The sequence below is a fragment of the Asterias rubens genome, chromosome 13, assembly GCF_902459465.1.
Source record: "Asterias rubens chromosome 13, eAstRub1.3, whole genome shotgun sequence".
NCBI classification, from domain to species: Eukaryota; Metazoa; Echinodermata; class Asteroidea; order Forcipulatida; family Asteriidae; genus Asterias; species Asterias rubens.
In genome coordinates this window covers 10,803,720-10,830,189 of record NC_047074.1, presented here as the reverse complement: position 1 = coordinate 10,830,189, position 26,470 = coordinate 10,803,720, and the positions used below count along the sequence as shown (strand labels likewise).

General features: G+C 39.7%; 1 protein-coding gene across 6 annotated transcripts in view; it reads left to right on the top strand.

Moving 5' to 3' along the window:
• Window positions 1-21,568, top strand: part of LOC117298266 (protein unc-80 homolog) — a 123,862-nt gene extending 102,294 nt beyond the window's left edge. For 4 of the 6 annotated variants that reach the window (XM_033781413.1, XM_033781415.1, XM_033781416.1 and 1 more), the window contains 16 exons: window positions 14-171; window positions 492-662; window positions 2,167-2,383; window positions 3,223-3,426; window positions 4,283-4,378; window positions 5,392-5,568; window positions 8,834-8,857; window positions 13,359-13,482; window positions 14,527-14,769; window positions 14,942-15,037; window positions 15,215-15,303; window positions 16,250-16,415; window positions 17,980-18,105; window positions 19,256-19,406; window positions 20,179-20,396; window positions 21,232-21,568. In XM_033781413.1, coding sequence (XP_033637304.1) covers window positions 14-171; window positions 492-662; window positions 2,167-2,383; window positions 3,223-3,426; window positions 4,283-4,378; window positions 5,392-5,568; window positions 8,834-8,857; window positions 13,359-13,482; window positions 14,527-14,769; window positions 14,942-15,037; window positions 15,215-15,303; window positions 16,250-16,415; window positions 17,980-18,105; window positions 19,256-19,406; window positions 20,179-20,396; window positions 21,232-21,479 — 2,508 coding nt within the window. In that variant the 3' untranslated portion in view covers window positions 21,480-21,568. The remainder of the gene's footprint in view (window positions 1-13; window positions 172-491; window positions 663-2,166; window positions 2,384-3,222; window positions 3,427-4,282; window positions 4,379-5,391; window positions 5,569-8,833; window positions 8,858-13,358; window positions 13,483-14,526; window positions 14,770-14,941; window positions 15,038-15,214; window positions 15,304-16,249; window positions 16,416-17,979; window positions 18,106-19,255; window positions 19,407-20,178; window positions 20,397-21,231) is intronic. The other 2 variants (XM_033781412.1, XM_033781414.1) reach the window with 2 other exon arrangements.
• The last annotated feature ends 4,902 nt before the right edge of the window (window positions 21,569-26,470 follow it).

The following is a 26,470-nucleotide window of genomic DNA, read 5'->3' as shown; positions in this document are numbered from 1 at the left end:
TATTGTTCCTCAGACCGTGTTGGCAGACCTTGTCCCCCTCTACCTAGACCATGTCAAGGAGCAGACCAAGAAGAGAGACAATCCCAGCGCAGCGAAGTCAGAGACGGCCGTTATAAACAGCATGGGGATCTGCATGAAGTCTCTCATCATCGGAGCTGAGACATTGGCACGGTGAGTTATAAATAGACAACTCCACAAAGTGTACATTACATACATACACTGCCATTTCATGTACATGTAGATCAAGTTACTTTTGCAAACACACACAAAATATGTCTACTTTTTTTAAATAGCTTAGTCAGTTGTCATAAACAAATGTGGCAGGCGGCCATTTCAAAGAAAAAGAAAGAAAAAGAAAGAAAATCTTCACTTTTTTCAAAAAGGCAGGACGCCAAACATGTTTTTTTTGCCCTTTTTGTCTTGAAAGTGTCTTCTTTGTAATGCCAAAGAATTGTTGTTTTTAAAATATTGTTTGCCATTTGTTTGGACAGTAGTACAAGTGGACCCAGTCGCAAGATTGAAAACGTAAACGCAACGACGAGCTTCAAGAGTTCTAATAACTCCCAGCAGAGCTCCGTCCACAAAGCTTCTCGCAAGTCAGCCATGAATATAGGAGGAATGGAACTTGGTGAAGAAGACATGAGGGAAGACTTTCAGTTCAGGTATTCTATCATTAGTCTAATCTCTTATTAATCCTAATTATTAGCTCATGATTCACCGATTAATTCACTTGATCAGGGATTAGCTTATTTTAGATATTTTATTGGAAAATTCACATGAAGAACACTTTCAGTTGAGGTATCAACTGAGGATAAACCTTCTCTTTGATAATGATTGTGACTGTTTTTTTTTAAAGATAATTTATTCTTATTTTGATACGAGTGGAATTATTTTTGGTCCAGTAAAGATTTTGAGCTACAAGACCTCTGCAGTCTTGCCGAGTTTACGCCCAAATGTTAGCTCTGACTTTATCGTCTCCCCAAACCAGGCATGATATTCTTCCTACCTTAGTCTCGTTTCAGATTTGGTTGCCATTAGACAAATTGTGGTTAAAGGGTCTATGTAGCTTTTGTCAGACAAAAAACACAATGTCCACAGATTTACACTAAACTTACACAGTTTGAAGATAATGATAGTAGAAAGCTTCCCTGAAAATATTACGTGCTGAGGTGCTGTAGTTTTTGGGGAAATGAGTAAAACAATGTCATGAAAATAATTTTTGTCTCATGAGACGAAAATTATTTTAATATTTTACAAACGTGTTTTCATGACATTGTTTCACTCATTTCTCAAAAACTACAGCACCTCAGTAAGTAATATTTTAAGGGAAGCTTTCCACTATCATTATCTTCAAACCCTGTAAGTTTGATGTAAATCTATGGACATTTTGAAAAAGTATCCAAATCCTTTAAACAGCCTGAAAAATCTATTAAAGCCATTGGACACTTTCTGAACAGAAAAAAAATTAAAAGTTCACAGATTTACAAATAACTTACAGGGTTTACAGAAGGTAATGGTGAAAGACTTCCCTTGAAATATTATTTCATGAAATGCTTTACTTTTTGAGAAAACATTAAAACAATTATCAATTTCTTGATATCGAGAATAACGGATTTATTTTAAACACATGTCATGACACGGCGAAACGTGTGGAAACAAGGGAGGGTTTTCCCGTTATTTTCTCCCGACTTCGATGGCCGATTGAGCCTAAATTTTCACAGGTTTGTTATTTTATATATAAGTTGTGATACACGAAGTATGGGCCTTGGACAATACTGTTTACCGAAAATGTCCAATAGCTTTAAAGCCTTCACCATTTGCACACGACAAATGATTCCTGCTTTTTTCGAAGTACCAAATATGATGACTGAATAACTAATGTTCCTACTTGTGCTGTTGGATATGTCAAATTAGGAATGAAGACTTTAACAAAATTATTCCTAAAACATAGGATTCGAACTGCCTCTAGCTGCCGGGCAACCTCGGTAGTCTAGTTGGTAAGACACTGCTCTAGAATTGCAAGGGTCGTGGGTTCGAATCCCACCCGAGTAACATGCCTGTGATATTTTTTCACAGGACTCGGGAAAGTACTGAGTATACAGTGCTAACACACATCGATGTATGGGTAAAAACCAAAATTAATATAAAATTATTCCTCTCCACCAGGTACAATGACTACAGAGTGCGTAGACGTTACGAAGACGACTCCGAGGATGCAGAACCTATGAATGAATTCTGCAAGCCAAGAGACATGCTGCTGAGCATAGCGGCCGGCTACTACTGCCATAGTCTGGCTAGGCTGAAGGAGCTCAGGCCCCACAATGATTCTAGACAACACAGCTCATCCTCTTCGCTGGAACTACTGGATCAGAGATGCCATCTGGTAAAAATAACAACCCCCCCCCCCCCAAAAAAAAAACTCTTCCTAACTGAAGACTAATCTTGGGACTTAGGACGAGTCCCAACCCTCCACTGTAGCATGCAGACCTTAAGATTAATCCTAAGTTAGGACGAGTTACTTGTCCTAACTCGAGATAAGACGAGTCCTAACTCATTGTGAAATCGACCCCTGGTGTTTGAAAGAAGATGAATGGTGGCTCTTAAGATTTTTCAGGCTGAAAGAGGGATTATTGAGGAATTTGAAAACTCATTGGTTCAAAACTTATTTTTGTCAAGACTTGTACAACTCCTTTTAATGCTAACCCTACTCTGGTAATCATTATTTAGAAGAAGAATAAGAAGACAGCAGTTTTATTTGCAACCTCAATTTCTAAAACGGTTGGATTAAATACACTTGAATACAAGGTAAAAAGTTTGTTAAAAATTGCTGAAGAACTACAACGCAAAAGATTGAGCTGTACACGTATTAAAACGTTGAGAAACAATAGATACATGTACATACAAAACAATGGAAAAGCGACTGGTACATAAATCTTAAAACACAATGGGCATGGAATAGAAAAGAGTACACTGAGATGAGAATTTGTTTGTGATTAGCGACCTTGGGGGCTCTAAATTGGATGCAAAGGTCCTCAGGCGGTGAAAGCTTCAAAACAGAAACTGGTGTACAGAAACATAACAGGAAAAAACCAGTAGGATTTGAAACTTTGCATGATGGAAATATGATATGGAAAGGTTTGCGGTAACACCACGTAATGCTCTGATTGTCTTCTGGAGAAAAGAACAGATTTGTATTGATTTTTTCTCTTAACTAAACCACAGAGGCTAGCCGAGGTCGCCCACACCCTACTAAAGGTAGCCCCCCATGACCCTATCACCATGGGGTGCAAGGGTCTACAGATGTACATCACCCAGATGATCCCACAGACAGATTGGACCAGTCAGGACCTACGCCCAGCCCTCATCCTCATCCTCAAGAGACTCGATAAACTCTTCAACAAAATTCACAAGAAGCCAACTCTCATGGTAATGAGTGCAACAATTCAAATCTAATGCGCTGTATTTTTTACCCGTGAGGGCGTTCTTAATAGTATATAAAATACTCCAGAGGGTATACACGATTCTGCCTGCGCAGTTTTAATCAGTGTTCTGTTATTTTTGTTGCGCCGTAGCTTTAAGTTGCTTTGGTGGTGGGATATCTTTGGTGGTAATGTGTTCCAGCCTTTATTAACTGTTTTGGGTACGAAGGAATGTACATTTGTACCCCTGGAAGTGATACAAATTGGTCAAAAATACGGCGATAAAGCTTCCAGGCTTCTTGGGCCCTGCCCGGGCCCTAGTGCGTCTCATGTTCACTTTGCCAGTTTGCCTGGATCATATGCTGACATTCTTGCCCCTTTTCTCTCAAGGGGGCTGGAGTGCAACAGTTTCAAATCCAATGGGAGACTTTGGGACGCTAGGGTGGCAGCAGACATAACCAGGTTAACCCTTAGAAAAAAAAACTACACGAATCTTATAGGAATCTGATGCCCACTGTGCATAAAGATATATGTAATAGAATTTACCTGTAGAAGTTTCAGCTTCATTAGTTGTCAAGTTTTTTGGGAAAAAGGTGAAAATCACAGAGCAATTTTTCTCTGGAGAGTAGCGTAAATCCATTGGACATGCGAAAATAATTTTTATGTAATGGTTTTACTCGTTTCTCAAAAAAACTACAGCAACTCGACAAATAATACTTTAAGGGAAGCTTTCTATCATCATTATCTTTAAACCGTGTAAGTTTATTGTAAGTCTGTGGGCTTTTTTGTTTTGTGTCGTACAAAAAGTACCCAAACCCTAAAAGTATATTTTCAAATTGTCTGGAGTCTGTTTTCCGTTGCAGCGTCACATGGATTGGGAGTCTGCAGCCAACTTCTTGAAGGGGATCTATGTGACTCTGACCAGGCAGAGCATCATCAGCCATCTCCCTCACCTTAAGGTAATCAAGCTTATACAACGAGTAAGCACAATAAATTTGCTAAGCACAGACAGTCATGCTCAGCAGAGACAATCATGCTTAGCAGAACAGGGTTGTCATTCAAAATGCTGTCTAAAGGCCGGCGATACAAATTTTGACGTCACAAATTCCCAACGAGAATTTCGCAGCAGTTGAAATGTGCTCAACTCCGTGAAACATTCGCAGCAAAAACAGAGGTGTGACATAACAATTTGCATGATCGCGTTGGCAATAGCAGGAAGTACGAACCGGGCTTTAATGACGTTGTTGAGACTGCTCATATTTTCTATGCAATTACAGTTTAAGCAGCATTTAGCATCAGAGTCTGGCTTTCAACTGAAGACAATTACAACATACTGATCAAAATGCTAAGCCCAGACAATCTTGCTTAGCAGAACTGGGTTACTGTTCAAAATGCTGTAAAATTGACACTATTGTGACTGCTTATTTGTCAATGATTGCTACCATTAATGCATCAAAAAGATACATTTATGTATGACAATACATGTTTAAAATCAGGGCTACAAAAAGTACAGGGGTAAGTTGAACCAATAGTTTATTAGCCTGGTTTGCTACTTAAAGGGAAGGTACATGTATACGTTTGGTAATTACTCAAAACAAATATTAACTTAAAAACTGACATGGTAACGAGCATTAGAGAGCTGTTGATAGTATAACACATTGTGGGAAACGACTCCCTCTGAAGTAACGTAGTTTTTGAGAAAGAGGTAATTTCTCACTAAAATAATAAAAGACTTCTAGCTAGAAGTCTTTTCTTTCATCATTTTCTAACAACTTCGATGACCAATTGAGCACAAATTTTCACAGGCTTGTTATTTTCTGCTTATGATGGGATACACCAAGTGAGAACACTGGTCTTTGACAATTACCAAATGTGTACAGTACCTTTAACAAAACGCTTATAAAGAGCAAGGCCTGTAAGGATACAATTTGTATCAACCCGAGCAAAAACCGTTTGATTTTTCATCTTATAGTCCCTGCTGAACATCTGCCTAGCCCTGCTTCTCTGCGACGGCTCAGCCCCTGGGGGTGGGGACGGTCTGTCTTTACTCACGATGGCCTCTCCGTCAGTTGGGATGCGCTTTACTCCCCCACCAGTCTTCTGCTCAGCCGTGGTGCGTCTGGTGGCGATGCAGATGCATTGCATGAAGGTTTGTGATGGGAGTTTGTTGGGTTTTTCCCTTATGGCGGGGTGGGGGTCGGGGGGGGGGGATTGGAGGGAAATGGACAAAATGTAGACCAAGTAGATAGTTGGTTTAAATATGTGGGTTATCTTAATCTTTTTCTTTTCAAAATCTGTACTCACAACTACTTGATCATTAGGAAACTCATTACTACTTGATCATTAGGAAACTCATTACTCGAGGCTTTCCAAGTAGATCGCTGGTTCAAATGTGTAGTGGAATATCTTCATTTTTTGTTCTTTTCAAAATCTGTATAGTCACAGTAACTTGATCATTATTAAGGAAACTCATTAGTCATGGCTATTCAATCATTACTAAAAAAATACCAAGTACTCAAGGCTACTCATTACTTAAAGGAACACGTTGCCTTGGATCGGTCGAGTTGGTCTTAGAAAAGCGTTTGCAACCCTTTGTTATAAAATGCATATGGTTAGAAAGATGTTTTAAAAGTAGAATACCATGATCCACACACATTTGCCTCGAAATTGCGTGGTTTTCCTTTTACTTTGCGAACTGACACGGTCAGCCAAAATTTGACTCGCATAAATGGCCGACCGTGTTTGTCGACGAGGTAAAAGGAAAACGTACGCAATTTCGAGTGATACTTGTGTGGATCATTATATTCTACTTTTAAAATATCTTTCTAATCATATGCATTTTATAACAAACGGTTGCAATCGCTTTTGAAAGACCAACTCGACTGATCCAAGGCAACGTATTCCTTTAAGGTTACTTGATCAATACACATCTGTACTCATACATAAAGCTACTCAGTCAGTTGTCAAATATACTCAGTACTCAAGGCTACGCTACTTATGGCTACTTGATCATTTCACAAATCTACTCGTTTCTTAAGGCTACTCAATCATTACTCAAATATACTCAGTACTCGAGGCTACTTCATTTCACAAATCTACTCATTACTTGAAACTACTCAATCGATACTCACATTTACTCAGTACTCAAGGCTACGCTACTGAAGGCTACTTGATCATTTCACAAATCTACTCATTACTCAAGGCTACTTAAACATTACTCAAATATACTCAGTACTCAAGTACTCTAAATATTAACTGATTGTTTTGGGTTTTTTTTTTATTGAAGGGAAATAATTTTGTCCCGTTAATTATTTTCCCCACCCCTCAGTCTCCTGATGTCATTAGTTTGATTATGGCACTCACCATGGTAGTGTGTCATGCTGTCGTTGAAACGAGTATGGTTTGTTAAAGACGGATATTTTTATATGAAACTGGCCAATGTGAACCGTTTTGTCCGCACCGTAGCCTTCTAAACCATCCTGTTGCTTTTGAATATCCAACACAGTGTGCCAGTTTTTTAATTTCATTTTTTGACAGCAACGTCTTGTTTTTTGGGGTTCCGTCTGTCTCTGTGCAGAGACGATGTGTTTTGTCATTTTTACGTTGACTGGTTTTTCTTTTTTTTAACAAGTCTTGTTATTGAGATGTCAGCGTGTATAATTCATTTTGACTACTAACAATTCTAAATTTAATTCAACAAATTAATACAAGATCCAGTAAGGGATACAGAGGACCAAAAACAGTTGCATACAATATTTTTTTTAATTCTTTGAATTGAAAAAAAAAATTATAATAATAAAAAAAAAAAAAATTGCCCGTTTTTTCTAGTAGATACACTCTCCCCTTTGCTATGAAAAGCGTGTGCATTTGAAAACTACCTCTGGACTTGTATCCCATCTGCATCAGTTAACAGTAGTGATAACCTCTACTCTTCTACTTCTCTATTAAAAAAAAATCTTTTTTTTTTCCCCCCCATTAAAGATAGACTAACTGTTCAATAGCAGTTTTATAACCCAATCGATTATCAGTTATTGATTATGGATTAACTGAGTGTTCCAGCACAATCATCATCAGCGCTCAATTGGTAACTGTGTAGCGGCAAAAATTTGTTTACGGTTGGGGTTTGAAAATGAGACAGTTTGAGAGAAAACAACACCAAAAACTCCAAAACAACCCCCAAAAACCCAAAACGGCCCCAAACAACCCAGCAACAATATTGTACTTACCTTTTAAAGTAGTTATCAAGTTTGAAAGTATTGAAGCCTTCTATTGATAGGCTTTTAATAAGTGCTTAAGACACTGTAAAACTTGCACTATCAATTGGACCGTTAGCCTTTTCAAAATCATCTCAACTCCTTGTGAGCATGCAGCACCGGCAGGCAAACTGGCGAACAGAATGCTTATAATACATATCGACAATCTCAACTCTTGCAAACACTTTTTTGCAAAAAATTGTTGAATTGTCATTTCTTTTGTCTATTTGGTTCGGTCAGCCTTGCATTTTGCTACATGTATGCCTAAAGAAGGGTAACTACCATCCGAAAAATCCCAGTTGGGATAAGGTGTTGGACCCCACTTCTCCTAATGAGGATCTTATCCACCTGGGTGACAATTGGGGCCGCTTGCGTTCCACTAAGCTTAGCAGGGTAATTACCACGCAAATATCCCAGTTGGGATGCAGTGTTGCCCCAGATGGATCCCACCTTCCCCAAGTGAGGATCTATCCAAATTCCTACTGGGTGACTTTTGGGGGGTCACTAGGTGGTAGGTTCGTTTGCATTCTGCTCTGCCTTGTAGGGTTGTTACCACCCAAAACATCCCAGCTGGGATGCAGTGTTACCCCAGTTGGATCCCACTTTTCCCAACGAGGATCTATTCATAATTCCTAACTGGGTGACTTTTGGGGGTCACTAGGTAGTAGGTTCGTTTGCATTCTGCTCTACCTTGTAGGGTTGTTACCACCCAAAACATCCCAGCTGGGATGCAGTGTTACCCCAGTTGGATCCCGCTTTTCACAATGAGGATCTATTCATAATTCCTACTGGGTGACTTTGTGGGGTCGCTGGGTGCTAGGTTTGGCCACCCTTGCATTCCACCATTCCTAATTACCAACCGGAATATCACAGTTTGGATACGGTTGTACCCCGGTCAGACCCCAACTCTACAAATGAGGATCCATCCAGCATCCAAAAGTTTTCTCCCGTCTTCTTCCAAGTTTATTGTTCGGGCTGAATTTGAGCAAAAAGTCACAAAGTACCGCAGTTTACCAATTGAGCGATGACCACCCGCCCCCTCCACACCGTATTGCCATGCCATGTGCATTTTTTAAAACGTGATCACTTGTCTTTGACTCTCGTTTCTCGTTGGTCTTGTTTTCCGTGCCTCGTCAACGGTGCCACACTCACCCCCATCAGCATCAGTACTGGATGAGATCCAAGGCAAGTTACGCTGAGCCTTCCCCCCCCCCTACCCCCCTCTCCCCTTACCCCCCTTCCTCTTTCATCTGCTGCCCTCAACAGACCAATTTCATAAAGCCGCCGCCGTGCGATCCTTTTTTTGTTGTTGCAGTGCCACAAAACCGCAGTGGACAAAACTTTGCCAGATGAGATTTCTATTTTATTTATTGAACAATCCAAATCTGTGTTGTGCTGGTGTTATTTTTTCTTTCTTGTCTTGTTGAAATGTGCTTAGCAGGTATCCATCCATGCTTAGCGAGGAGATATCTGCTAAGCGGTGACGAGCGGCGTTATGAAATTGGCCATTGCTTTGGCACTCCGCTGCCGTTCTTTTTCACTTTTATAAACTTTGATGAATTTAACTCTTTTTTCTTTCTCAGAACTTCTCCTCTTTTTTCATTTTTAAAAATTTCTCTCCTCTTGTGACTTTTTAAAAGAAAAGAACGGGCCAAATTTGTTTTTGCCCCCCTGCTTTTTACAGGTTTTAAAATTGGTGATCAGTATTTTTTAATTTTTTTATTATTTTTTTTATTACTGAAGATAAACAAAGCATCTGTGAGTCACCATTGTGTTTGTACCATGTTGGAGTGTGTGTTTGACAATTGTTACTTGTTTACTAATTTAATAGGCAAGCAAAAAAATAGCCATTCATCACAAATTGAAGTACATTCCAAACTGGCAGAAACGATTGTCTGAATGATTTATATACTCTCATTGGAAATAGTTTTTCTGTATCATTTCTGGTTTTTGATGAGAAAATTATGTCAGTCTGTGAATGTCATATATAAGTTGTACCTCAGTACTTGTTCCTCTGCTTCGATCACTTAAAGCCGTTGGACACTTTTGGTAAACAGTATTGTCCAAGGCCCACACTTCGTGCATCACAACTAATATAACAAATTTAGACTCAATCGGTCATCTGAGTCGGGAGAAAATAACGGGGAAAACCCACCCTCGTTTCGGCACATTTCGCCGTGTCATGACATGTGTTTAAAATAAATCTGTAATTCTCGACAACGAGAATTGATAATTGTTTTAATGTTTTTCTCGAAAAGTAAAGCATTTCATGGAATAACTTTTTTCAAGAGAAGTCTTTCACCATTACCTTCTGTAAACCCTCTTAGTTATTTGTACATGTAAATCTGTGAACTTTTTTTTTTTTTTCTGTTCCGAAAGTGTATAATGGCTTTAACACTAGCAGGTTCACTGCCAGACGTATTTTCCATCATTTCAAATATAAAAAAGGGATATTGCTTAATTATTTGGTTCCGAAATCAATTGCTTATTTTACTGCCTGATTCTGTCAAAGATATCCAAATATGGAGCACACCATTTGGTGACTTAAGGGTGTCGTTTGTTTATGTGTCTGTAATGAATCGTTTTGTTCTTTATAAACAAGCCTTGTGCCTTGTGTCACCGTGCTGATTTATATATGCATCCCCAATTTAACAATATTGATTCTATGTGTACATTCCATTGTTGCATCATTGTGTGCATAAAGTTGTCTTGGCCAGTTTGTCGAGTCTCGTGTCCTCCTGTGGAGTTATCCCACCCCCCTCCCTCCCTGGCTTTGTTTTATTAATCAGTTCTTTTTCATTTTGTGGATTCCTAATTCACTTGCATGTGATCTGTTCCCGTTCTCCATTAGTCGAGTCATTTCCTTAATAAGGGTAGCCTGATTTGGTGAGTGGGATTTCAGTACCCGTTTGGGATTACTATTAAGGTTGAATGGGATTGGTCAGTACTTGTTTGGGTATATATCGGGTGAATGGGATTTCAATACCTGTTTGGGTATATAATGGGTGAATGGGATTTCAGTACCCGTTTGGGATTACTATTAAGGTTGAATGGGATTGGTCAGTACTTGTTTGGGTATTTAATGGGTGAATGGGATTCCAGTACACATTTGGGTATATATCGGGTGAATGGGATTTCAGTACCTGTTTGGGTATTTAATGGGTGAATGGGATTTCAGTACCTGTTTGGGTATTTTGGTGAATGAGATTTCAGTACCCATTTGGGTATGTAATGGGTGAGATTGAAGTACCTGTTTGGGTATAAGTGAATAGGATTTCAGTACCTGTTTGGGTATTTAATGGGTGAATGGGATTTCGGTACCCGTTTTTGTCTATAATGGGTGAATGGGATTTCAATACCTGTTTGGGTATACATTTTGTAAAATACGCGATTGGGATTCCAATGGGCATGCAGTACCTTCATTGCAGTACCCATTTGGGTACATTTATGTTATATGTAATTTAGATTTGGGTGCTCGTTGGATATCACTTTTTGAGTTGAAGTATCGGCCTACAATGGATAGATGGGATTTCAGTTGGGTTTAAAATTGGTTGGAGGGATTGCACTCCCTCTTGGGTGTATAATGGTTGGAGGGGATTTCAAATCGGTCCCTTTTGGGTATGCAACAGGTGGATGGAGTGCAGTATCCGATACTGAGTGTACAAGAAATGGGTACATTCTTAGTATAAAATGGATTGGTGGGATATGGTGAGATATTGGTGGAATATTTACTTTTTAGTTTATATATTTCGTAGTATTAATTGTGAACTTTAAGGGGGGGCGGGGACAGGCTAAATGTTACCCAACAATTCAGAATGCACTTTTGAGAAAGAGAGAAAGGGGGCACAAATTATGGTGTACTTTTGGGAAAGAGGATTTGATAAGGGAACAGAGAAAATGATCAACAAAAGCTCATCAAACACTGCCTGCAAAGGAATAATTTTAATTTTAATTGTCTCATCATCTCAGTGAGTGCTTGCATCCTATACAAGCCTATACAAGGGGTATATGGGTATACAGGCATATAACTGGGTAAGATTTTTGGGGGAGTACTTAGTGAGGCCTAGTTTTGAGGAAAAAATTTACATTAATTATGAAAAGTGGCTGAAAAGTATGTTAACGGTGGGAAGGGTGACATTTTGTGGGTTTTTTTTAAAGTTTTGTTTTATGGGGTATCTTTTTTTTACGGGGGGGGGGGAGGGGGGGGCTGATCTGGAATGGAATGGTTTATTGTAATGTTGTCACTCATGACAATTCACTAAAAGTGGGGGGAAAAACAGGAAAGTTGGGTCAGGTAGGGTTCCAAGTTGAGAAAATTTAAACTGTTTGTGGATCCCTTCTGCGTTTTGGATGATTCTGAGTGTTCAAATCCTACCAGGGGCACCATGTGGATTGGGTTTTCGAGTCCCTACCCGACTGTGTGGGTTTTACCTGGAATGATTCTCTGGGGTTTTCCTCCCACATATAAAACTGAAATGTCTTCAGTTTGTCTTCTCACCTTGCTCAAGATGCTGAACAAGCTTTGACAAGAATTATCATAGATGTAGATGTAGGAGTTGCAACAATGTTGACAATTGTTATTATTTATTTATTTGTTTTGTTTGGCCACAGTCCTCACAATTGCAGAATCACTTTGCAAACCAAAATATCAAAATGTTGATATTAAGTTACTTTTGAGTGTCAAAATATTCTTCTTTTTTTTAGGCAAGTTGGCAGGCTTAGATGCCTGGTAGGCCCTCTAGCACATTGCTTTGTTAAAATGCACATTTCGCTTCTGGACAGCGAACTAACAAAGCTTTTAAGAACAAAGCATACTATTTTTGGTGTGTTTTTTAAGATGTGGGAACATTGTGTTGCTTCAAAACAAACTGGTGATTTCTAAAAGCTTTTTCTTCCACAAGATGAAGCCCCTGCGAATTTTTATTTATTTATCTCTGTTGCAGAAAGTTTTGTCCAGGAGGTCCTTACAGCAGGGCCCAATTTCATGGAGCTGCTAAGCACAAAAATTTGCTAAGCATGAAATTTTTGCCTTCATAAAAACAGGTTTTCCAACCAAATTTCCATTTGATTTTCAGTACAAGCAAACACCAGTTGAATACCAGTAAGAAGCAACATACAACAATGGAAATTTGGTTGGTAATCCTGTTTTTATCAAGAAAGAAATTTCATGCTAAGCAAATTTGTGTGCTTAGCAGAACAAGCTTCCCACAATAAATTTTTCCCCATGCAATGTGGCGGAATAAAACACACATTTTTTTTTGTGCAGCAAATTTTTTGAAAAGAACCTTGAGCAAATATATAATCCCTTGCACCTAGTCGGTCTCTATTGCAGTGGAAGACTTGCCTCCTACCAGGGCTGCCCCAAACCCTACCAATCGCCTACCAATAGCCTATCGGTCGCCTACTGATCGTCCTAGCGATTGCCTACCAATCACCCGCCAATCGCTTACCAATCGTCTACCAATTGCCTACCAATCGCCTACCGATCGCCTAGCGATTGCCTACCAATCACCCGCCAATCGCTTACCAATCGCCTACCAATTGTCTACCAATCGCCTACCAACCGCCTACCAATTGCCTAGTCACCTACCAACAGCTACCTGAAGCTGCTGCTGCCACAGGATTGATTTATGCATTAATAGACCACCGGTCTAAGATTAGGAATGACTATTTTTCCCATGTTTAGGACCTGTATACCCTGGAGCAAGTGTTCGGAGGCACACCTGTCTTCAACTCAGCAGAACGGACGGAGACCATCTTGTTGTACCTCGTCCTGCCTCTATGTTTGAGGGTCGGCTGTGGGAGAAAAGGTCAGTCCGTGTTCAACCCTTGTAAACTCTAGCTGTATGTCAGGCCCTGGACTTGAAGGTCTTCAATTGGACTCGACGGCTCACGCCCATGATGTTTAAATCTGTTGTAAAAAGCCACATTAATTTTCAATTTATTGACAGATTAATTGAGTGATTCATCGATTGACCTTTTGTTTTACTTTTCGAAACGATACAAAATTTACAGAATTTACAAAAACACAGAAAACTTTAAAATTCATCAAAAAGACAAGAAAAGACTTTTAAAAAATCCAGGTCGGGATACTTGGATTGAAGTTACATCTTAACACATAAGCAAATTCATATGTACAGCATGGTGGAAAAGGGAAAAAAGAATTACAGAATCCATTTAATGACATTATCAGTGATCTTTGATATGTTGCCGAGACCTCGTCTTGAAAGGGGAACATTGTTCAGGAGCTGGTAGTAGCGGTATGCTATTAAGATTTTACTCTTAAAGATGCTGTGTCAGATTTTTGGCCCAAACATTAAAAAATAGATTTTTTTGAGTGAATGTTATTTCAAAGAGTATCAGCCGCTCTAACGGAAAAAAGTTTAACTTTTACTTTTAATGGTTGTGAACATGACAAAAATTTAACACGTTTCTTATGAAACACAAAAGAATTGGTCACGTGATATATTGTCGGGATCCCGACAAAAACTAATTTTGAGCACTTTATTTCACTGCTACTAATAATTGGCAGACTTTTTCGAGCAATAACTCAAATGAAAGCTTGTAACTTTCTCGACCCCCATCAAAATACCTACTGAATTTTAAATCAAAATTTGGGGGTCAAATCGGCCAAAAATCTGACATAGCATCTTTAATACGATATTTCCAGGTTTCTAAGCAGTCTTTGAAATTGGAGTGCACATATAAATAGCCAGTGTATACTAGCTTTGAAGCTGACAATTAATTAGTTACAGCTAAATCAACGTTTTGACTGATTGACTTATTGATTCATTCATTGATTGATGGATGGATGGATTTATTGATTGATTGGTTTACATTCCCTTCTTACATAGATTCTCCCAAGATCCGACCATCAGACATCTCGTTCGCACTCACCATGATCCTGTATGCCCTCCTACCACCCAAGCGTCAGCCCCGCCCTGCTGGTGCGCCTGGGAGTGGTGGTGGTGGTGGGGGAATCCCCCCAAAGCAACATCATTACTCATCGCTCACAGACCTGCCGAGTCATACGAGTATCTCTTACCGAGACTCAAACTCTGTCATTCCAGACTCACTATACGAGGCTGGATTCTTAGGTGAGTTAAGGCCAGGGATGCTTAGCGTCCCTGCCCGCTTCTTTTTATAGAGACCGCCGCCTTCTTTTTTTTGGGGGGGGGGGGGTATGTCTGGAAATTTAATCAGGTACTGGGGTTTTGTTTATGCAAATATAATAATAACAATAAAAATAATAATGTATTTTTCCTGCAGGTTTGAAGATGATGATGGTCTGTTTTGAGAGCCAGTTATCCCGGGAATGGTTCCGCATTGCTTCAGCTGTCAAGGAACTCGGTTCAGGAATGATGGGTAAGATTTTATAAAAACCCTCAAATTTTCACAGGCTTGTTATTTTATGCATGTTGAGATACACCAAGTGACAAGACTGGTCTTTGACAATTACCAATAATGTGACTTTTCAGTGTCTTTAAGCCAAGAATGAAATCTTGCTAATGTTTGAATTTGTTGTGTGTATTGTTTCTACAGGTGGTTTAGCTCTATGGAGCTTCATGGATTTTGTCATCACTGTGCGTACTCCACTCTTTGTGATGCTGAAGCCATTTATTGCATTCAAGGTAGGAATGGGTACATGTAGTACCGTAATTTTCGGATTATAAACCGCGGTTTATATGTTGATTTTGACATTTTTTTGAACTCCTGCGGTTTATTCTCCGGGCGGCTTGTAAGCCGACGTATAAATATTTAAGAGAAAAACATACAGGTACATATGTAACATTAACCCCCCAAAACATCCGATAGAAGGACAGGGCTTTGCATGTTCATTTTTGTTTTGTATGGTCTTTAAATGCACTTGACACTTTTGGTAATTACTCAAAATAATTTTTAGCATAAAAACTTACTTGTGAACGAGCAATGGAGAGCTTTTTTGAGAAAGAGGTATTTGTCACTCAAATAATTAAAGACTTCAGGCCTGAAGCCTTTTGTACAAATGTGCAACAGGGGTATTTTTTTTTCCATTATTTTCTTGTAACTTCGATGACCAATTGAGTAAAAAGTTTCACATATTTTTTATTTCTATTGGGATACACCAAGTGTGAGAATACTGGTCATTGACATTTACCAAAGGTGTCCAGTTCCTTTAAAGGCAGTGGACACTATTGGTAATTACTCAAAATAGTTATTTTCATAAAACCTTACTTGGTAACGAGTATAAATGGGGAGAGGTTGATAGTATAAAACATTGTGAGAAACAGCTACCTCTGAAGTGACGTAGTTTCCGACAAAGAAGTAATTTTCAACGAATTTGATTTTGAGACCTCAAGTTTAGAATTTGAGGTCTCGAAATCAAGCATCTGAAAGCACACAACTCGTGTGACAAGGGTGTTTTTTTCTTTCCTAGTTATCTCACAACTCTGACGACCAATCGAGCTCAAATGTTCACAGGTTTGTTATTTTATGCATATGTTGAGATACACCAAGTGAGAAGACTGGTCTTCGACAATTTACAATAGTGTCCACTGTCTTTAAGGTTTTTAATTTTTAATTTTTTTTAACGTGTAGATGATGAGAATGATTTGCGAGACAGACCATGAGGTGATGCTACAACGCTATGTGGGACAGAAACTACGCGCTACCCACACACCGCAAACCAAGTGCAAGTCAGAGATCATGCTGGAGTTGGTGAACGAGCTACGCCATCTACGAGACAACATGTTCGTCCCAAGAGGTATTACAAGTGTTTCTCCTTCGTGTTCTTGTCTGTTCAGAAACAATTTTCCGTTCTATAATAATTTGAGGCATTGCAGGTTGAGGTGTCAATGTCTATTTTGTTTACTTTTAGTTTTATTAGACTTCACACTGGCATAAAAATATAAATATACAAATCGATACATAAAGAAACCAAGAAGCGAAATAGCTAAAAAATACCAAGCCAGTGAGTGGCGAGGAGGAATAGGTGACAAGCACCTCTACAAAGCCGTCCTGCCACAAAGAATGTCCCCTTATACCCACCACACAGTTACAAACCACCCATCCCACTGTGAAGAAAGAAAAAAGGGGGGGGGCGCTTGAAGGCGGGACTGACACAAAAGACGACAATACGATGACAACTTGAAGCACAAGGACAGACGAAGAACAAAAACACAACCCTTCTCAACGAACAGCGCCCTCACCAACAACGCGGTAACACCATGTCGTCTGCTCGGACCTATAAGGTCCTTAGTATGGATTTTGCAAAACTGCTTTTGCATATTTTGAGCTCCTGGTGATTGGAGTTTATTGATCAAGAGTGGTCTTCACAGTATTTGTTTGGCAAATAGAAACATCCGTTTTCCGAGTAAAACATTCTTATTTTGATTTGATTTATTCATTCATTCACAATGCTGCACTAATTATTTTCTCGCAACCCAAATACACACACGCATCCACTCTTCTCAAACAATTACACTGGTTACCAGTTAAACAACGCATCACCTTCAAAACATCAGTGAACATGCACAAAGCACTCTCTAACGTACTTCCACAATACCTTACAGAGTCGCTAAATTTCAACAAACCTGGCGGAGTGGGCTCCGCTCCAGCCAGAATCTAACAATCCCTCGCACACACAAAAGGGCAGGGGACGGGTCCTTTTCAGTCACTGGTCCCCGGTGCTGGAACGACCTACCAAGTCATATTCGGAACACCAACACACTCCAGACATTCAAGAGTAAATTAAAAACACATCTATTCTCATAATCGTCTTTTCCGTAGCACTCTTCCAGCGCATTGAATTTTGTAAAATGCGCTTTATAAGTCTCGTTTATTATTATAATTATTATTCAAACTGATATTTATTTCCATACTTCATGAAAACAGAGTACAAACAATGTTTTAAAGGAATAACCAATAAACAAAGCTATTTAATGAGGGTGAGACAAACAAACAAATAGAGTATGGAGGCATGATCTGGAAGCCGAGGCTTATGTAGGGATGTCTGGGGACAGACAATAAACAGGGACAAGAACGAACGGACTGACAAATAGAACAAAGATAGACATGATATATTTTTGAAGTTTTTTTACAAATTTTTCATGTAAGGAGCTTTTAATCATTATGTTTATTTAATTGCCATAGGACCTATTGCTGACGATGTGTATATATGTATCTACTTGCTGGGTAGATTAATGCATTCTTTTAAGAACTTGTCTTGCAATATATTCTACTACCGTGGAGTAGATTTTTTTGGAAATTCGTGAGACTTTTCCCTCAGTCTCTGACTCATGTACATTTCTTGGGATGAACTCTTGCAGACCGTGTGAAGTTTACTGATGATCTAGCGGTCATGACAGGACAGAGAGCACAGGTATTTGAGGAGATGGAAATCACGTCCCCATTCCAGCAGCGAGGCTCCATCATCAGTCGTCTTACGAGGAAAGGTAAAGAAACTGTTTCCTCAAAGTTATGACCAGATTGGGCTAGCAGACTTGAAGGCAGTGGACACTATTGGTAATTACTCAAAATAAAACCTTACTTGGTAACGAGTAATGGGGAGCTGATGATAGTATTAAACATTGTGAGAAACGGCTCCCTCTGAAGTAACGTAGTTTTCGAGAACGAAGGAATTTTTCAGCGAATTTGGTTTTGAGGTCTCGAAATCAAGCATCTGAAAGCACACAACTTCGTGTGACCATAGAGTAAGGACATGACAAGGGTGTTTTTTCTTTCATTATTATCTCGCAACTTCAAATTTTTTGAAGGTTTGTTATTTTATGCATATGTTGAGATACACCAACTGAGAAGACTAGTCTTTGACAATTACCAATAGTGTCCAGTGTCTTTAACAAACCAGGTCTGTAACTTACAGGATTGAAAAAGTAAAGGAAACAGGGGTGTAGTGACCAAAGACCAAGTCACCTGTGTCGAGTCCAAGTCCGAGTCTCGAGTCACTTGGTCAGAGTCTGAGTCACTTTTTTAAATTACCAAGTAATAAGAAAACTTAAACAAGTTCACTTAGATGACTGGATCACAATTGATTGCAAACCAAATATCGTAATATAAAAATAGGAAATGACAAAATAATTTGAGTCCTACAACTCTGCCAACCCCGTCAAAGGCCAGGAACTGGCTTTTTCCCTCCGTGCTGCACTTTGGAACTCCCTGTCTGTATCTTGCTGTCCACCAACTAATCACAATCTGCCACATTTCTGTTACTGAATCACTGTTTCTTGATTTGTGCAATTCATAATCATAGACGTTAAACCAATGTTTGTATGAGAAATATTGGTTGTTGCCAGCTTTAATTAGTGTTGATATCCCCTTGTCGAAGTTTGCAGAGTTCCCTCGATGGGAAGATCATCTAAAGAAACAAACAAACAAACAAAACAAACAAACAAACAAACAAACAAACAAACAAACACACAAATAAACTTTTAATAATTGTCCTCTTAGCCTAGCCCTAACCCTGGTTGGCCTTTTTATTTGGCCTTGAGTCTTTTTTTGCTGTAAAAATTATTTAAAATCTCACCACTATACCAATTTATTATCACATACACTGATAGTTCTTCATTCTTGACGTTTCTGTTACAGCCACCATCACGTCTCGTCGAAGCTCCAGTCGCCAGAGTTCAAGTCGTCGTAACAGCACTCGCCGTCGTGGGTCTGTCCGCAGTGCCGACTCAGCCGACCAAAATGCCAACAATTCGGATCAGCAGCGGAGCTTGTCGAGATCAAATAGTGGGTAAGTATTAACCAAGTAATGAAGCAATCGGGGAAGATTTTGCAGGGGTGAGAGTCATTGCTGACAAAAAAGTCTGAAACTAGGATACAAATATTTGAAAAGTAGTTTGATATAATGGCATTTCTACCTTTTAGTAACTCCTGGGGTCGATTTCACAAAGCACTAAGATTGATCTTAAGATGAGTTGTCAGTAGTCATTAGCCGAGTTGGTTTAAGGAATGAATTAAATGGCCGTATGACTAGGGGCAATTATATTGGAAACGCTTTGAGACGCCCCTAAGCGCTATATAAGAACTAATTAGGTGTTTGGGCAACAGCCCGAACAACTCTTTGTTAGGTGTTCGGGGCTGTTGCCCGAACAACTCTGTGTTATTATTGGTCGTTTTTTGTTTTGTTTTGTTTTTATTCTTCCTCTCGACGTCAATTGTCCGCAAGAAAAAGCATAGCTGCGAAGCTTGAATTAAGTTGAAACTTTGCATGCATGTAGACAATAACCTTTTGACCTATCTAAACCGGAAGTGCATGTAAAATGCTTTGAAAAGGCATTATTTAATGGCTTTTCTTTTGATGCTTTACATGTACCATTATTACGCATCAAGAATACATTTTCTTTTTGCTTTCTTTGCATTTTGATGAGCTTTTTAACAACACTCTTTTCATTGAGTCAAACACTGACCCAATGATAGTTGAACACCTTGTGTAGTTATTATTCATTATTATCAAGAGGAATGCAATCCATTCACAATCGCACCCATGTCTTGATCGCTTTCAGGTACGGACGTAGAAGCATCCGTCACGCGGATACGTCTTGCATCGCGGAGGCGGACGATGAACGAGAGGAAGAAGAAGAAGAGATGGGATCCCCACTCAGGCCGTTCCAACGTCGACACAACACCAAGAGAATCAGCCGTAGCACCAGCTCACGAAGACATGTCCGCCCAGAGGCCGAGGTCCATGCGCTCGAAGAGCCGAGAGAAAATGTCATTCATAGTAAGTGGAGTCTTTTTAATGTTTCTTGTTGTTATTTTGTTTTTCTCCGTTTTCGACACCAAATGCAGGGATGAGACTTTACAAATGTGCAAACGACTTCCGGGTCTCGGTCCCCCTTAATTCTAAACTCCAAGCCTCCAATATGTAACAATTCAGGAGGTTTACAGCCTCTGCGGTATCACCAAAACCAAAAGTTTGAACTTAAAGGCAGTGGACACTATTGGTAATTACTCAAAATAATTATTGGCATAAAACCTTACTTGGTGACAAGTAATGGAGAGAGGTTGATGGTAGAAAACATTGTGAGAAACGGCTCCCTCTGAAGTGCCATAGTTTAAAGGCCCTGGGAGGTTTTGAGTAAATTCCTGAAATCACACGCCTGCAAATGAGATAGACTCTAGAAGGTAACTGTTAGCTGCGACCTCGCTTGATCTATTCAGTGGGATACCCGCTTAGTAATAGGATCAATTATTGATAAAGTCAAGCTTGATCATGACTATCAGTTACCCTTTAGAGCCTATCACCAAGTGCATCCTCACAGTTGCCCAGCAGAAAGAGCTGAGCAAAATGCAGGAGATATTTCTGTTTTCTGCAACAAAAAACAAATTAAGTCAGGACTAGAGCCTGTTTCACACTACCAAGCCAATGCCAAGGTACAGTAAAATCCAAGGAAATTCCTGTAGATTTTTAACCCCAGGGCCATTTCATTCTTAAAATTGATGTCAATAATAACTATTGGTTGTTCATAATCAAGAACTTGACAGTAGTTGCTGTCTTCTCCTTTATAGCGACCGGTTCCAGTTGATAAAATATTCTCTCTTTCCCAATTTTCCAGTTGACCCCCTGATCGAGAAGTCCGACGACGATATCGAAGATGGAACAAACGAGCAGAGTCGCCTCCTCCAGCAGCCTGCCACTCCGAGGGATCATCACAGCTTTTCTGCCCCCATGGCACCCACAGACACAGAGGATGATCTGGAGGGTATACAGGAGACAGTAAGGCTGTTGGATATGGCCAAGACGGTAGACCCGACGATCATCGACCGACGAGGTAGCGCAGGGGTCCATGATACGTGTGTGTGAATCCTGACGGCAGCATGGGCCCAATTTAATGGCTCTGCTTACCCCCGAATTCTGCTTACAATCACCATTCTCCACTTGCACTAGCTTTGTAAGCGTAGAATGCCTAGTAACGTGGAGTACGCACACGCACAAGCCAAAATTCTCCATTAACCTGTTAAATACGCTTGATGTAAGCGCAGATTTCCCTTCTTCTGCAAGCGCCGATTCTTTGCTTATGGTAAGCCAAGAATCCTTTGAGAAGCCTTTGCTTCGGTAAGCAGAGCTATGAAATTGGCAATGGTAATCCATTTGAATCCTCAGTTGGAACTTTGGACTTCGAAACTTGGTCCAGTCTCACAAAGCTTTTAACGTGATGCAAACTTGTGGTACAACATTCATGCAATGTTTCTCATTGATAAAGACTCAATCCTCAGAAGTTGTGTAAAAAGGCAGATGTTTAGTTTTAAAATGGGGGAAAATGAGAAAAAAACGTACGGAGAAGAACGCTGATGCATGAATGAATGCGAGATAACTTTACAAAGAACTATGATAATGGTAATAATGTGTAGTGTAAATAGAGAAATAATATGAATCTAATAATGTATGGATGAAGATAGTGGAAAGCCAGTTGTATTTATTATTTATTTATCTAATGACAAAATACAGTAATTATTATAAGTAACAAACAAATTATTATATTGAGACGGGGTTAAAGTGCAGTGCGCCGTTTAGTGAAACATTTTGAGCTTCCAGACGGCAGGGCTATATGGGAGACTTTGCAACGATGGGTTGTCAGTAGACTTACCAGGCAAAAGTTCCATTGTTTCAGAGTTCTTGCCTTGACACATTTTTAAGATTAATGGATACTTCTGGTGAGTCTGCTGCCACCTGGTGTCTGAAAAAGTCTCCTGTTTTGCTTTGAGGACTATATATAGACCTTTCTTTTGCAACACCGCTGCCCAAGATTTTGTCAACCGGGGTTGGAAAACTATGGAAACAGATGGCCACAGTTTGTAACGATGTTTACACAAATATTCAAACTTAGTGTTGAATTTATTGAAAACAAAGCAACCAATCATGGGAGATACTTTATTTAATTTAAAGTATGCAAAATCTTTTGGCAATCCAAGCCAAACGGCGCGGTTTCGCAATGGAAAGTTCTTTATACAGCATTGCTATGGGAGTTGTCAAAATGCCGTTGTTAAAATCGGTCATACTGTTTTGGTTGAGTTGCCCGTGAGTGTATATTATTTCCTGTAGCCTAGAAATCCAAGTATGTCTGGAGTATTATTGAGCCTACGCTGTGCAGCTTTGTTCATGCTTAGCTGTGATTCACATAGTCATGAAAGACATCCTTAGTATCATTTAGGTTTTGCATATTCATATCAGCTAGCTAATTTGAATATGCAGGAGTAAAGTCATTAGTTCTTAAGTCTGTCTAATTTAGATTATAATGCTCATGCATATTCAAATCAGCTAGCTATAATTTCTGCTGGAGTAGTCATTAATTCTCATCTACTGTAAAGCTCATGCATATTCATATCAGCTAGCTAATTTGTATCAGGCCTTCATTTTAATAAATCCGAGGAGAGCTGTAAATTGCTCTCCTTAATTCAAGAAAATGAATTAAGGAGAGCGTTTTGCTCTCGCTAACAAAACCCAAGTTTAATGAACACGTACTCAAGAAAATGAACACAAAGTTCACCAGTTGTTTAACTTTTTCTTACTCAATTTAATGAGTTTACTTTAATCATGAAACAACTTTTTTGCAATCAAAATGAATGTTTCGATAAATTAAATAGACCCCACAATTATGTATATCCCCCAGGCACCCCCCCCCCTAAAAATAAAAAGTTTGGTTATCCGCTGTTAATGTTGCCACCCTTTGAGAAAAAAAAGAATAGGCCTAAGTACAAAATATGGCAGAGAATGAAATTGTCTTAACTTTATAGTAATTATCTTTTGTGAATTTGCCTAAAGATAACAGAAAAACTGTGTCCGCTATTTTTCAATTATTTTGTTATTTCTTGGGGCTTGTTTAATACTGTAGTTGTCTGTAGCTCTCTCCAGAGCAAAGAAACATTCTTGTCTGTGGCTGTGCACATCGGCACCGTAGTGTGTACATGTACGTCAGCGTAATCCGTATTGGTATTATGAAGCAGTGTGGGGAACCACCGACTGCTGCCGATCGTCGATCGCGCCACAAAACGACCGCGACTGATTAGCCTGCCTTGGTACGGCCAGCTTCACATACTGCACACAGGGCCGACCACGGGCCATACTTTTGTACACTTGTACTGGACATGCAGTACATAATTATTATACACAGTGCAACCTTATCCATATGCATGAGCTACAACACCATGTGTGCTTGTGATTGGTCTGGAAAAATATCTGCATACAATGGGTAGTACGCGGGATCTTCCATATGCATCAGTACGCGATTATGTGACTTGTGATTGGACCGGCGTTGCAAGCGCCAAGAATGAAGGACGCGCGCTGGCAGTAGTTGTTGCAATGGCGCTATTTAAAATGTACGAGGGGTTTGAGGGCTGGGCTCGAGAGCTGGGCGGGCGGGACTTGAATTGGAGCCAAAAATATCCTTTGGGTTGGGGGGGGGGGGGGGGGGGCATACAATTACTTGCGGGTGCGTTCGATTAGATTTCCCGGGTCGACCCAGATCTGACCATCCCCAGTGCGTATGATTAGCTTTGACGTCAAAGCTGTGTGGGCCCGAGTGAGACCCAAGTTCATGACGTAACGGCGAAAACTTTCTCAATGGCCACCATTTTGTGTGTAATTCAGCGGGACATTTTTTATGAAGTTTGACACACATTTTCGCCATTAAAACAGCGTTTTTGTGAGCAACAAGTATTTATTATTCGAATCAGTGTACCTTTTTATCACTGTGGGGTTGTAAAAGTGTTTAAAGTTGCAGGTATATCTTGAGAATAATTATTTGACGATGTTTTCATGAATCCACGAAAAGTATCGGACGAAATGCACAAAATGGGAGTAGTTCCGGTCGGCTGTCCCTTGGCGTTCTATCTAGCTCATGTCTTGGGCTTGTCCACGAATTCTTTTATCCTGCTTGATTTTGTCGATATATGTCCGACAAACCTTACACCAAATTTTGGTTACCATGACCCTGTCATTTATTGGTGCCGTCTCGTAACCATAACTTTCCAAATTCCACCTCAAGAATGTTGATAATTGAACACTTGACATCTTGATGTCATAATCCAGCATAAGCAAACAAAATTTTCACGTCGAGCAGCATGGGGCTCTTACTGTAGTTTACTGTGCATGATCCCAGTTCCTTTCAATTGTTTTTACTCCAAAATGCGTTTGTCCAGCCAGGTGGCCGGAGATCCCCCCCCCCCCCCCTTTACGGCATACTTTTATCATGACAAAATACTTAACCAATCATGAGCGTGTATTTGCGGTACCACTCTTTAGTGTAAGAGCCCGCCCACCAGTGTGGAATTCTATAGGCCCCACACAGATACGTCTGTGTGACCGGCTGCGGTAAACATCAAGCACGTGCGCGCAAAAACACAACCAGTGTGGAATCGCTCACATTCGTCTGTGTGACCGGCTGCGGTAATCATCAAGCACGCGCGCACGCAAACACAGTCAGAGCAGACTATAATAGGACTCGTTTGCCACTGCCAACTCGCAACATTCAAGTGGCAGCAGGCTTATAAACTCCGAGATTCAAGCGGCTTATTTTAATCAACAATTAGGGTATTGAAAAAACATGCTCTTGTTAAATTTGTAAGGAGCGCTTTTTTTTGCTCTCCTTGGAAAACATTAAGGAGCGCGGAGGAGCGCGAGCGCGATCGCGCTCCTTTAAAATTATGGTCTGTTGTATATGTTTTTATCCACCCGTGGGTTAGAAGGAGCCGGTCTCCGACCCAAGGTGAGGTAATGTATTGTAAAACAGAACTGATAGCCATATTTATTGTATTCATACAAGTAACATCCACTATGAAGTTATTGCATTAATTTCATTGGATCAGGGGTGCGTTTTACACGGCTGTAATCAACTGTTTTGGGGCCAGTGATTAAAGACGATGGACACTATTGGTAATTGTCAAAGACCAGCTCCTCACTTGGTGTATCTCAACATACGCATAAAATAACAAACCTGTGAGAATTTGAGCTCAATTGGTCGTTAAGAGATAATAATGAAAGAAAGAACACCCATGTCACACAAAGTTGTGTGCTTCCAGATGCTTGATTTCGTGACCTAAAATTCTAAATATTAGGTCTTGAAATCAAGTTTGTGAAAAATTACCTCTTTCTTGAAAACTACGTCATTTCAGAGGGAGCAAATTCTCACACCATGTTATGCTATCAACCTCTCCCCATTACTCGTTACCAAGTAAGGTTTTATGCCAATAATTATTTTGACTAATTACCAATAGCGTCCACTGCCTTTAAGTAATGGTGAATTCAACCGAAACAGTTTTTGCACGTGGATTGTGTTTTCAATCCCTACCTGAAAATGTGGGTTTCCCAAGGGTGTTACTTTCACATACTAAAACCAAGAGTTCATCATCATCATCTAGGCCTATACAAATGTGTAGGTCCTTACAGGGCCCAATTTCATGGAGCTGCTTTCTGCTAAGCAAAAAAATTAGCAGGATACCAGTCATAAATTGTGAAAGAGAAGTGGCATTTTGGCTTGTATATTCTGGTAAGCATAATTTTGTTGTGCTTTAGTTGCTTTTTGTACTGAAGCAGCTCTATGAAATTGGGCCCAGATCACAGTGCTGGTTTGCCGTTACCTTGAATATAGTTTAAGTAGGATTTGAAACTTTGCATGGTGGAAGTAAGATATAGAAAAGTTTGCGGTAACACCATGTAATAATCTCTAAATGAGTTGGGGTGGTTCTGAAAAGAACCATTGGAGTTAATCCAACGGTTCTTTTCAGAACCACCCCAACTCATTTAGAGATTGTTATTACATGGTGTTACCGCAAACTATTTTATATAATATAGTTTAA